The sequence below is a fragment of the Macaca mulatta genome, chromosome 3 (genome assembly GCF_049350105.2).
Source record: "Macaca mulatta isolate MMU2019108-1 chromosome 3, T2T-MMU8v2.0, whole genome shotgun sequence".
Taxonomy (NCBI): domain Eukaryota; kingdom Metazoa; phylum Chordata; class Mammalia; order Primates; family Cercopithecidae; genus Macaca; species Macaca mulatta.
The window spans coordinates 160,832,392-160,846,740 of NC_133408.1; the positions used below are offsets into that span (position 1 = coordinate 160,832,392).

General features: G+C 35.8%; 1 protein-coding gene across 8 annotated transcripts in view; it reads left to right on the plus strand.

Moving 5' to 3' along the window:
• The window catches only part of CPED1 (cadherin like and PC-esterase domain containing 1), a 311,005-nt gene that overhangs the window by 69,282 nt on the left and 227,374 nt on the right, over positions 1-14,349 (plus strand). For all 8 annotated transcript variants that reach the window (XM_077997209.1, XM_015134794.3, XM_015134793.3 and 5 more), the window contains one exon: positions 6,402-6,477. In XM_077997209.1, coding sequence (XP_077853335.1) covers positions 6,402-6,477 — 76 coding nt within the window. The remainder of the gene's footprint in view (positions 1-6,401; positions 6,478-14,349) is intronic.

Sequence of the window (14,349 nt, forward strand, 5' to 3'; positions counted from 1 at the left end):
TAGCAGACAGTCCTAAAACCTTTATCCCACACTCAGTATCTTTTCCATTCTCTCTCCACATCCCCTTTTTACTCTTTACTGTGTTCTCCTAATTCTTATAAAACTTTAGCTAAAATAGTGACAATGAAAGTGTCAGTAACATTTACCATTAGAAGTTTTCAAGTCTCCTCTGGGATATGTTCTTACATTATTTCTTTAATCATTTATCCATTCCCTCTCCTCTTTTTACTTTCTGGAACTTCTATTCATCATGGGTTAAACCTCTTGATTTGCTCTCTAATTTCTTTATACCAGCTTCACTTTTAAAAAATTCATACATCATATTTGTACATATTTATGAGGTACATGTGATATTTTGTTTCATGCATAATATGTGCAATAATCAAGTCAGCGTATGCAGGCTACTCAAAACCTTGAGTATTTATTATTTCTATGTGATGAAAATATTTCAAGTTTCTCTTCTTGCTAGTTGAAATATACAACACATGCTCTCCATTTTGTTTGTTTGTTTGTTTGTTTGTTTTTGCAATGGAGTTTCGCTCTGTCGCCTAGGCTGGAGTGCAATGGTGCAATCTCGGCTCACTGCAACCTCCACTTCCGGGGTTCAAGCAATTCTCCTGCCTCAGCCTCCTGAGAAGCTGGAATTACAGGTGCACACCACCACACCCGGCTATTTTTTTTTTTTTTGTATTTTTAGTAGAGACGAGGGTTCACCATGTTAGTCAGGCTGTTCTCGAACTCCTGACCTTGTGATCCTCATACCTCAGCCTCCCAAAGTGCTGGTATTACAGGAGTGAACCACCGCAGACAGCCTCTATTTTTAAAAATAATTTCAACTTTTATTTTAGATTCAGGAGTACATGTGTAGTTTTGTTACATGGGTATATGATGTGATGCTGAGGTTTGGGGTACGATTGATCCTGTCACCCAGGTACTGAGCATAGTACCCAATAATTAGCTTTTCAACCCTTGCCCCCCACTTCTCCTCTGCAAGTCCCCAATTTCTCTCACTGTGATCTTTATGTCCATGAGTACCCAGTGTTTAGCTCCTACTTATAAGTGAGAACATGTGGTATTTGATTTTCTGTTTCTGCCTTAATTCACTTAGGATAATGGCTTTACACTAAATTTAGACAAATACCATTTATCAAGATGAAGGCCACAAAAGGCCTGAGAAACTTGACTTGCAGAATGTCTCAGTAAGTTTACTCTTGGTTTTATTGACTCATTCATTCATTCATTTATTCATACATTTATTCATCTATCCCTTCACTGTTTCTACAATTATTTATTAAACGTATTTATTAGCTCTATTTTAGGTGCTGGGAAGATAGCAATTAACAATACAGACAAAAATATATATTCTTGGGAAGCTTAGACATTTATGGATAGACGGGGAAAATAATCGCTAAGTAATAATATGATAGATGGTAAAAAGCACTAAGGAGAAAAATAAAGCAAGGAGACAAAATATTGGGGGATTGAGTTTAAGATCACCATGAAAGTGACATTTGAGTAAGGCCTGGAAGACAGGGCGCTCCCCATGCCAGGATCTGGGGTAAATCCACCAAGACTCAGAGGAGAGGAACAATAGGCCTACAGTAAAGGGAGAAAGTCTTGGCTGTTTGAGGAATGTAAGGAGTTCCAAGTGACTGAACTAGAGTGAATGTAGTAGGAGGTGAGGGCAGAGAGGTACCTGGAGCTGGGGAAGCTCAGCAATGGGGCCACTGGAACCGTCGTAAGGACTGCGGGGTTTTACTCTTGGTAATTGGAGAGTAATTGGATGATTCTGAGCATGCAGATGACAGATGACATGAGTCCATTGACATTTTTACAGGATTGCCTTGATTGTTTTGTTGAAATAAGCTATCCAGCAAGCAAAGACCAAAACAGGGAGACTAATTATTGTAATAATGTAGGTGTGAGACGAGAGTGATGTGGGTTAGCAGAGTAGCAATGGGGTGGTGAGCTGTGGCTAGATCCTGAAGACATTTAAAGGTATAAAGGACAAATAATAATAGCTCACACTTACATCTCCTTACTATTTGCCAGGCACCATCCTAAGTGCTTACATGTTTATTTATGTCCATTCTTTACAAATAAGGATACTGAGGCACAGAGAGGTTATAAAACTTGTCTAAGACCTCCCAGCTAATAAAACAACCAAGATGCAAACTCAGGCAGTCTCATTTCAATTTTATGTTTTCTTAATCATATCAATAGCACCTTTTGATGTAGATATTTAGGCAAAGCACTTAGAGCCTAACCTAATGAGTATTCTTAAGGAAACACAAATTCTAAATGATACATGCAGATAACTGTCACTCTATAGCAGGAATAATTTGAAGCTTTATGAACCATGACTTTATTATGTAAACAACACAGATATTCAAAACAGAAGTTGGTTCATATTTGTTGGAGATGTTGTAGAATTGTCGATAACCTTATAATGAACAAACAGAGGACACTGGCTCAAATTAAGATTACTAATCACATTAGAGCTTTGTAATTTTAGAGCTTAATGAAAATGGTCATAAGATCTGTTATTGAAAATAAACTGCCAGGAGTCTCCCCAGTCAGCAGAATAGTAACATGAATTTAAAACTATTAGTCTGTATGATGATAAAAGTGAAGTGAGGTCCATTATTTGGGGTAACACTAAGTTTAGTAACTGGGGCTGTATCTCACCTCAAGTAGACAGGTGCTAGTGTTTCAAAAGCAGAGAGATTGATTTCTAGCTCTAAATTGTTGTAGGATTAGCAGTCCCTAAAGCTAGGATGCTGTTCTTAGTACTTGGAGTACTGAGAACTACCAAATGGCTCTTATTTTAAAGCAGCCCAGGGAATTTTCAGGTGAATTTGATGAAATGATAATTGCACTTGAGACATGGGGAGAAAACACATTTTTCCTTTGATTAGCTGGTTCTCCTAATTTCTTGTCATTAATTCTTTTCATTGTGGATGATAATGAACAGCTTTGGGAGAAGTTCTAATTTCTTTTCAAGTAAAGGCATGAACATTTCTACAGATACGAGGAAAAAGAGCATTTCTCTAAAATGCAACATGATGTGTGTGTCACTCTTAATGTTCAGGAACAATAAAAGAGTCAATTCTTTCCCCCTCCAGTGTTTTCTTACATTTTATAACTAGTTCAAATTCAGGTGTCCACTGTCCCTAATAAATTAATAATATTATTGTAGTTTTTGTTTTTTAATTTATAAGCACTCCATAAATTGTTATAATTAATATTATATTTTTGCTCTTATTAATAGACTGTCTCAAAAGAATTTTTTACTTTTGCTTCGACAATATGTAATAGAAACAATTTAGATGCATATTATCACAGATTAGGACTGTGAAAGGTATGTTGGGATACAAATCTTTTATAATGCATATTCCCTTTTTCAAAACTTGATCTCATAGAAATATCCTAGGGTTTAAATATTATCATTTCATCTGTGCATTGTAATTCTTTTAAAGATATGAAAGGATTTGTGCTAAATAAAGAAAAATAAGTCCGTTTATAAATATACACACATACACATAGATGCATATCGTATATAAGGCATTCAAACCTAATACAAGATCTGTGTATATTAAAAATGATAATTCAGATGATAATGATGTATCAGTGTAGGTTCATCATGTGTAACACACGGCCCACTCTGAAGAGGGATGTTAATAATGGAGGAGGCTGTGCATGCGGGGCAGGGAGTATATGGGAAATCTCTGTGTCTTCTGCTTAATTTTGCTGTGAACCCAAAATAGCTCTAAGAAATAAAGTCCATTAAAAAATAATAATTGCAATGTTAGGCTGGAGAAGCTCATCATATAAAAGTCAGTTAATACAAATTAAAACTCCTTTGATGATGTTCCACTTAATAATGATGCAAATCTTATACATTTTATGATACATATAAAAGTAAAAATACAAAGCACTAGGATATAGAAGAGTATTACTAGGTTTAACAATTAAAAAGTTATCATCTGTGTAATATAGTTGAGTTACCACAACTGTATGACACATGACCCTTGAATGTTTTTACTTCTTTGTGCTGTTATTTTACTCAGTTTAACTGCTAGTTTGGTGCTCAGTTCCAGAGTAGAATAGAGGTGATGTTTCTGGTGTCAGATGTCGCTACGTTTATGTAATCAGCCACACTATCAATTCTAAAGATGTGCTTTGGAGGAAGGAACACAGGGAGAAGTCATTGTGTGGGGGATAGGAAAAGAGAAGGCAGAAGGATAGAACAATTGTTTCCCTTAGCTTGGCTCTATTTTTTTGAAGTGCTTTGTTGGTTAAGAGAAGGTTAGCAATGGATCTGAGTCAGTCCATAACCTTTAATGCCACTTACCCAATGCTGATTCTCTTTCTGAATCATATTGTTAAGGATTCTATTAATTCACCAGCAACTGTGTGATTTTGCCCTGTTTAGGGAAAATGGCTCAATTTCATTGATTTTTGAAGCTTTTCACAGACTAATTTAGAAAGATACTATTGAATTTAAAAAACAAAAAAATCATCTCTATTACAACACTACATTGTAAAAGTTCACAAGGACACCAAAGTGTTTATTAGTCCTTTTTATTAGTCTCTTATGGGTTCTCTACACTTTTGCAGTGCTGTTTGTTCCCTCCAGCCCTTGTTAAATTCTGAATTGAAGAATTCAGCGTTCTATGAAAGCCCTTCTTTTTCTACATTTAGTTCCTGAGATTTCTCACTTTTGGATTTGAGAAATCGAGACAACCTTAAGATCGAAAGTGTACTGTACTTACAGCCTTTTCTCAATTCTTAGTGCAAATGAATGTAAATGACGTCCACTTTGATATGGTTTGGCTGTGTCCCTACCCAAATCTCATCTTCAATTATAGCTCCCATAATTCCCACGTGTTGTGGGAGGGACCCAGTGGGAGATAATTGAATCATGGGGGCAGTTTCCCCCATCCTATTCTCCTGTTAGTGAATAAGTCTCACGAGATCCGATGGTTTTATAAGGGATTTCCCCTTTCACTTGGTTCTCATTCTCTCTTGCCTGCCACCATGTAAGGTATGCCTTTCACTTTCTGCCGTAATTATGAGGCCTCCCCAGCCACGTGGAACTGTGAGTCCATTAAACCTCTTATTCTTTATAAATTACCCAGTCTCGGGTATGTCTTCAGCAGCAGCATGAAAAAGGACTAATACACACTTTGGTGTCCTTGTGGACTTTTACAATGTAGTGTTTAGGAATGCCACTGGTGCAGAATCACAACAATGGGTTCTGCTGAAGCTTGGCTTCATTCATACAGAATCGGGCTGAAGTTTATCTTTTTACGGCTATTAAAGGAAAATTTGCTGAATACATGAACAGGGTTAATAAAGTAGCAACGACTGGGGAAGATTTCATCGATGCACTGTTCCCAAGCACTTTAAATGAATCAGTTTTTAGAACTGTATCTTATTGATTTGGTAAAAATCTTAGAGCAGAAGTGGAACTTGGAGACTATAAGCTCTAAATGCTTTATTTTGCAAATGAAGAAACTGAAAAAAAAAGAGAGCAAATTATGATTCTCCTAAGTGCCCGAAGCGAGCTACCACCCCTGTTTCCAGTTGCCTCTTCTCCAACTGCAACTGGGTTCTTTCTATCAAGTCACGCCAGCAGGACATAGTGGAGAAACTACAATACTTTATTAGGTTAGAGTGTGTTAATTTGAAAGTAATCAATAATGTCTCAAAAATAAATCCGATTTTCAAGCTAATTTATACAGGTCTCTTTCTGTTGGTTTTAACAAGGTTTTCTCATATTGGGTATTAGTTTGGGGATTAAGTGGATGATGTTAGTTAATCAATCTGTAAATTCACAAGAGAAGGGAAGTATTAAAGTTGTCTGTATCTTTTCTCTTAAAATCTTTTCAAATTCTATATGTTTGAATTTATGATAATATTTACAAAGCTGTCTAAAAAAAAGTTTTGGTTGAAATGAAGTTTTGTGGGTGACTGGGTTTTATATTTAGAAATAATAATGCCCTTCATTATAAAGTGAAGAATGTTTATGAAAGTTTGGAACCAGTTTAACACTGAATTACCACTAAATATCAAGTTATTTGTGTTACCATATTTGCCTCAAGTATTTCCTTTTATATTTAGCAAACATCATGGGTTCAAAATATGAAAGGGTTTTCAAAAAGTGGTCCCAAGGACCACTTTTGAAGCTTCCCAGGGGCAAGTTTTAGTTTTATGTTATCAAATAAGCTACTTCATTATTCTGGTTTTGCATGTTGACTTGCAGAGATTTGAAGGTGGGGTGTGGGTGGTTTAGACAATGCATCCCATCTATGCTTTCTGGGATTTTTGTGTTTGCTTGGTTTTGCTTTAGCATTGATGAATGCCTCACTCACTAGAATCTTTTTCATTCCTTTTAGGCAAACATATTACCAGAAATACAGCAGCCACTTTGCAGAAAGGAAGGATTATGTCAAATAGTTAGAAGATTCCCAGGTAATCTTTCGTTTGCTTCCTTGGGCGTAAACATGTGAGACATGCAGGCTTCCTTAGCAGACAGCAGCTAACACGGTCTCAGGTTAGCATCTTTTGCTCCTTTGTCTATCAATTCTACAATCACAGATCTGCCACAGTTCACAACACTTTGCCAATGAAAAGACCTACAGTGAGGAATAACAACCATAACGCTGGTATTCGTTTAGTTTGCCTTCTGATTTGCCAGATGAATATATTTCTTAGTCTCCTTTCTGTTTGCTTTTAAAATAATTGCTGCTTCATTTTTAAAGTAATAATTACAGTAGTTCTTAGTTATGTAACACTTGGGGTTTTTATCAAAGTATATATTTCTTTATGATTAAATTATTCTGATCCCAAAAAAATTTTCTCCTTTCTGGAATCCTCTCAATTTGTCTGTGTGTTAAATACAGGACACTGAATGAATAAATTCTTCATTTTAACTACGTTAGGAAGTTGGGACAAAAATTACCATCTTCAATTTCCTCATGGGTTCCCAGAGTGGAAAAAGCATCAGAAGGTATATGAGCCCTCATAGATGAAATAGGCCCTCATGGAAAAAATGATAGCCTACTTTAAAAGCCATCAGTGAAAGGATTCCTCAAATTTCTTGTTTTAAATACATTTAATGTTTAATAGTTTATGCTCCCAGAAAGTTCTTTATTACATAATTAAAACTTAGCTCTGCATAGCTTTAATTTTGTTTTGTGTTAATTTGTCTCCTAGTTACATCAGGAAACAAATAATCGATTTTAATCCAACATTGGGGTTTCTGCTCCCACTCCAAACATAAACCACACTGGCATGTTCCACTGTGAAGATTACAGTCATCGACTGATATTTACTGAGAATTAAAATAAAATAATAAATCTCAATTCAACTTTCAATTTAAGATACCTATCTAAAGAGCCATGTAAATTTGGTTCTGTAGTTATTGTTTTATATGACAATTATAATGGACTACATAAGCTGAGTGTTTTTTTTGTTTTTGTAAGTTCTAGCTGGAGAGATTTTTAATCATATAAAAAAAGTAATGTTTTGGGGAGAAGCAAATAAAATAACTATTCTCATTAATGCAATATTAAAATATCCAGAAATTCTTTAGAAAAGGCAATCTGAAGAAGTTATTTTTACATTTTGACCAGAACCTACAGATTTAAAAGTGTGTTTTTCTTTGTTGCTATTTACATTTCAGAATGGTTGATTCAGAACATTAAGTTTCTTTGGCTTTGTACTTAACACAATAATATCATAGAAATGAAAAGCTGTTTATGGTCAGAAATAGATTACCAGTTTTTTAAAAAGTTCCACCAAACAATTCTATATAAATTTACATTTTACGTTTTACATCCATAAAACTAAGAAGTATTTTCTGTCTTCTTTTGCTTCAAACATTTTTTATTCTCAAAAACATCTATAAGTTCTAGGCATTTGTAGTTCTTTCTACACTCTGTCTAGTGCATTAATTTTGTATTTATCTCTGTGACTAACAAGATAGTTTCACAGAATGCAGTTTTTTAAGTGGAATTATTTCTACCATCATGTTACCTTTCTCTAGATGAAGATAATTTTCTTAGATGTGTAGCTTTAAAGAAATGTCTGCAGCATGGTTTTCTGATCTAAGTTTTATAAATAGTAGCTTTTGTTGTGGACTGTTGGTATAAATATATCATATATAATAAATTCAGTATTCGCAACATTGAAATTTTATTTGTCGTGAATGCTGAATATTTAATATTGAATACAGATTAGGTAGCAACATGTCAGTACCTAAATATATGGTATGATTATAAAAGTATGATGGTAAAACTAAACATAATATTATATAATGTAGACATTATATTTAAAGCCAAAATGTCTTATATAATTTTAAGCTGTGTATCATTTGGAGGTTGACAAAACACAAATTTTGGAACCAAAGATTTTTAGCTCTGCCACCTATTTGCTGTGTGACTTCAGGGGTTTTTTGTTTTTTGTTTTTTTAATCCACAAAGTGGAGTTAAGAAGACCCATTTCATAGGTTTAATTTTAAAAGTCAGATTGTATATGTGTGTATGTATAACTTAATTTGAAGAATAAACATATTATTTATTATTCCTTACACATGATGTCCAAATAATGGTAACTGGATTACCCTAGATTTGAAAAGTCAAGCAGGCAAAAATCTAGAGGCAAAAGGCCCTGGAATACTTAGTGTTTTCTCCCTTTATATGATAAATTATCACTAAGATTTTATCTTTCGGTCAAAAACTGTGAAGGGTTTGAGATCTTAACCCCTCTCACAAGCTCACAGGTCAACCTGCCGCAGTTTCATGGGTATTGGTAGAAGACATGAGATGCCTAGGTCAGAGACCAATGACTTTTTTATTTACAGCAATAAAGGTAAGCCAACTATCAGCACATGTACCAGTTCACTGAAGCATGTAGGCCCTCTGTATCTGTGCGTTCCACATCTCTGGATTCAATCAACCATGGATAGAAGTATTAGGAAAAATAATCTCACGAAGTTCCAAAAAGCAAAACTTGAATTTGCTGCATGCTGAGTATTACATTGAATCCACGGGAATGAAGCAATGTGCAGGCATTGTGTTAGGTATTATAAGTAATCAAAAGATGACTTAAAATATACAGGAGGATTGCGTAGATTATATGCAAGTATGACATCATTTTATATCAGGGACTTGAGCACCCGTGGATTTTAGTATCCATGACCGGGGGGCGGAAGGGTGGGGTGCGGTCCTAGAACCAATCGACTATACTGAGTGGTTTGCATTTCAAGAAAGGAACCCAGAGCTTAGGAAGTTTGAATCTTTATAATGTGCAGTGAGTATGCCCATTCTTTCCAGTAGTTTCCCTTTGCCTCAGAGGGGGACATTATATTTATTATACTGGACAAAAAAATAAATGTTCCTTTGCTCTGGAGTGAGGCACCATCTCTATTTTTCAAGGCATTCCACTATATAAATATCTTTGAAAAGCTAGTTCAGAACAAATGTGGTCAGTGCCTCTGTTTGCAAAATGTGCAGGAATATGAAAGATAGATATAGCAGTGTCTCCAACAATTTCAGAGAGGAATACCTAACAAGTCCTAGCTCTGAGTCTGTCATTGTATAATTCTGAGCAAGATTTAAAACTTACTGGTACTGCACTTTTCTTATCTCTAAAAATACAGAGTTTGGCAATGATCAATAATGCTGAAATCTCATAATTCTGCTGTGCCTTTTCCCCATATAGACTTGCCATGGACTTTATCTTCAGTAGTAGGTACAGACAGGAATGCTAAGAAAGGAGAGACGATCATGCTGGTAAATGTGGCTGGAACCCACGCAAGTGAGGCAGGAGGAGGAGTGGTTGGAGATAGCACGTAAGGCTAACACAGTCTGTTCCATTCCATAGCCAGAGTGTACCTGATATTAGACTTGTGACTCACATTGAAGGGCACACACCCATGAAATTTTTACTGGCTAGCACAAAGATTTTTTTTTATCTTGCCATTTAATGCTTTGCCTTTTGAAAAAAAAGTTTCATAGTTTTTAGTTGGCCCAAATTTGTTGCTAATGTTTTTTGTTGCTTTTTATTAAGTTTGCTCATTTTGATTAAAGGGAATTTTTCACCATATTTGGAAGACAAATATAAAACAAAACATAAGAGAACTGTTTTGCTTGGGTTGTGAGCTGTTGTTTTTGTTCTTTTTAGTACAGCATCGCCATCCAAAAAATCCTGGTTAAAAGTGTGCCCAATTTTGGCCATAACTCATTCTTTCCAGAAGTTTTATCTTAGCTCTGAGTGCTGACCTTCATGTGAAGCTTGAAATATACTGGGATTTGTATTCAAAGATAGCATTTTGAACATTTTAGGATTTGTGTCCTCATTAAAATAAGTAGCATGTGAGTACATAAAGAAAAAGGAAAATAATAGGTAAAATATAACACCTATTGTTGTATCAAAAACAGTGGAGCTTTAAAAATTATAGGTAGTATTTACTACCAAATATAAAATATGTCTTCAAAATAATACAATTAAAATAATTTTTAAACATTGACCAATAATAGTTATTTATTTTAGGTGGCACTGATGATTGCTCTTAATATCCCAGGTCTAATATTCTAGCAAACTTTCAGAGAACGTTAAAGTTTGCTTGTTCTCTGTGTTCTCAAATCCTGATACCCCCTCTCTGTGGATTGTGTGGGCTCCTTAATGCTTCTGTCATTCCAAAGAATCTCACCTCTATACCAAACATGATTATATACCTTATGTAAAACATTCCATCCCCAAGTAAAATTCTCATCTCTTTAGTATGACTGACTTCAACTAGGTAATAGCAGAAAGTAAGCTGATGGAACTAATTCAGACTAAATTATACCCTCACCCCAGTTATAAGCCTCTTAGATGTATTTGCATTTTTATAAAAGCAGCTTGCAAACCCAATGAATTTCTAATTGGTAGGATTTCTGGAAGTGCATTCAAATTTCCATTTAATTCATCAGTAAGCCATCCATCCCCAAAGCTTACCAAATTCATCCACTTTTCTCCATCTCTACCATGACCAACCTAGTCCAAATCAGCAGTCTCTCATATTCTTCTCACTTCCTTTCTTGCTCCTAAATAATCCAGTCCATTCTATTATCCAGACTCTAGCCAGATTGGTCTTCCTCCCACCATTTCATCAATAACTGAAGGAAGTTTATTAGGTCTGCTCACATAAGTCTGTTTAGGGACTGAAACAGTACAGCCCAGGTCATCAACTCTTTGATGTTCTGACATAATCCAGGGACAGATTTTATCTAGGATAGGAACGATAAGCCCAAATGCTCACAGGGCCTTGGCATGTGACATAAGAAATTTCCTAACAAATTCAGAAGCTTTAGAGGACAGATAACATGCACCTTTTCAGTATTTGGTCTGCCATCAAATGTAGAGACTTTATTTAGCAAAAGCCATTTAGTCTCCAAGAAAAGAAGAGTTGAAGATACAGGAAAGTACAAGACAGGAGCAAGTGGCCTCACTGACACATCTCTCTCAGCAAGGTTGGAAACCTCTGGATAAATTTTCTCATGTTTCTTATCCCTGTAAAATTCAGTAACCATTAGGATTCAGATCTCATCCAGTGCTCTAGTCCTTCTTCTCCCACTTCCTCATTCACATGCTTTCCTATACTCCTTTCCCTCACACATTCCCGTAGTCCTTGGTAACTCTAGCTTCCATTTTCCCTCACAAAACAGAAATTTTGCTAGCCAAGGATGACAATGAAGCTGGGTGTTTTAATTAAAACTTTACTCTCTGGCATTAGCAGGGATTTTCAACATGTCTTTGCTATGTTTTCTTACTATCATCTACCAACTTTTGAACCATTCAGCTCTTTTTTATTACTATTATTTCTTTTGAGATGAGGTCTCACTATATTGCCTAGGCTGGCCTTAAACTTCTGGGTTCAAGTGATCCTTCTGCCTCCACCTCACAAGTGGCTGAGACTACAGGAGCAGGCCACCATGCCTGGTTCATCCAACATATTTGATAAGAAACTTATCACGTGGGTTAATTTCTTCCACTCCATTTCAAATCTGCAATCATTCTTGTCAGTTTCGACATCTGTAAAGATGGTCCTTTAATTTCATCAGCCTAATCTCATAGCTCTTTGAATTTATCCATGACCTCATTTCTTTTCAGCTTCAGCCACCCACCTCTGTAGCCCTGCTCAATAATTTTATCACCCACAGCTTTGTCTCTGGAAGCTCAAACTTCCTCACCACTTTATAATCACATTCTTTTGGGCTTCCTCATTCCTTCAACACCACCAATCTTGGAAACTCAGATGACATTTTTGGTAATCTTAATTCTGTCACTTTACCCAAGTCCAACAGTCATTTTTCAAATCACAATTTCTTTGCTACCAAGCCTGGACCATTTAATCTGTCAGCTGAGGTAGAAACACCTGGAACATTCTTTCACACTAGCGCTTAAGCCACCAACCAATTCTAAATTCTGATTTCTCTTTTCCTACACACAAAAAACATGGTAGTAAATTGCACAGTGTGCTGTTCTCTTCCCCTAGGATGCCTTCCTCACTTACTAAAATAGAAAAAACAAATCACACTAATTCTGCAATTGTCAGCTCAACTACCACCACCACCAAGAAAATTGGTTAGTGGCCACTGAATTAACCGCACTCAATTACCCTCTAAAATACTTAGGAAAATTCATACCAAAAAAATTTAAGAACTACTCCTAGCATTCATAGTATAGAAGAATCTAAGATAAATTTCCATGTATTCTGAGGCTGATGGAAATAAATTGTAGTTCCTAATGCTCTGTTCAATTCAGTGTGGGTAGAGGAACCCTGCACCTCCACGATCGGGATGTATTTTAAAAGAAGAGCCAGCAGAATGTGCTGATGGTTGAGATGTGGTTTATAGAAGAAAGTATCCCTAGAGTTTTTTCCAGTTGTTCGTTGAAATAGACAAATCAGACAGTGGGAAATAGAGCATTAATTTGTCAGTCAACCATAGGCTTAAGAGAAGTCACGTGGCAGATCACAGACACATTTCTTCCGATTTGAGCATATTGGTTTTAAAATGAAATATGTATGTATATATGAGAAAATGAGTATCCCAACCAAAGATAATTACTAGAAATGTTTTTGTGTATACATTTCATACAAAAAATTTAAACTTGTTTTTTTAGACATTGACTCGAGTATCTTCAGAGTGAGGTCTACCTAATTTGCTAAGATAGATTTACACTATGTTTCCTCTGTGTTCTTATTATACCTTGAAAAGCCTCCATTGTAGCAGTGTCACAATGTGGCTTTGTTGCACAGTTGACCCTTGAACAGTGAAAGCGTTAGAAGCACTGACACCCCATGAACTTGAAGATTTGCCCATAACTTTTGATTCCCCCAAAACTTAACTATTAATGGCCTACTGATGACTGAAGCCGTACTGATAAAATAGTCAATTAACAAATACTTTGTATGCCATATGTATTATATACTGTATTTTTATAATAAAATAAACTAGAGAAAACAATATGTTATTAAGAAAACCATAAGGAAGAGAAAATACATTCACTGTTTATTAAGTGGAAGTGGATCATCATGAAGGTCTTCATCCTCATCATCTTCATGCTGAGTAGACTGAAGAAGTGGAAAAAGAGGAGGGTTTGGTTCTGCTGCCTTGGGGAGGGATAGGCAGGGGTGGTGGAGGAGGGGGAAGAGGAAGCAGAGGCAGGCACACTCAGTGTAACTTTACAAAATGTATCATAATTTCTGTCTGACTTTTTTGCTTTTTCATTTCTCTAAAAATGTTTCTACGTAACACCAGTCCTTCTACAGTTTACCTTAGCTTCAGTGCCCGTATCATAGAAGGGCTCATGTTGTAAAAGAAGTCAAAAGCCCTCTTGTGTAATGCGAACCCTTCTTCCAGGTTGTCTAATGTCAACTTGTTTTCTGGCGCTGCTTCTTCTACATCTTCTTCATGATCTGGTACTTGTTTGGAAGGACTCATCTCCATGAAATCATGAATACTTCAAGTTATCTTTTGTTAATTCCTCTGGTGTGGTGTCTATTCACTCTTAAATTTCTCCAAGATCCATATCTTGAAACTCTTTACCTCTTCCCTTTTTTTTTTTTTTTTGCCAAATCCACAAATTATTTCACAATTTCCTTGACTGGCTCTCTCATTAATCATGGAAAGCCATGTACAACATTGGGACACAGTTTTCTCCAGCAGGAATTTATTCTTTTGGGCTGATGGTTTTCATGGCTTTTTCTATAGCAACAGTGGCATCTTCAATGGTGTAATCCTTCCAGATTTTCATGATGTTCTCTCTGTTGGAGTTCTCTTCCATAGCACTGAC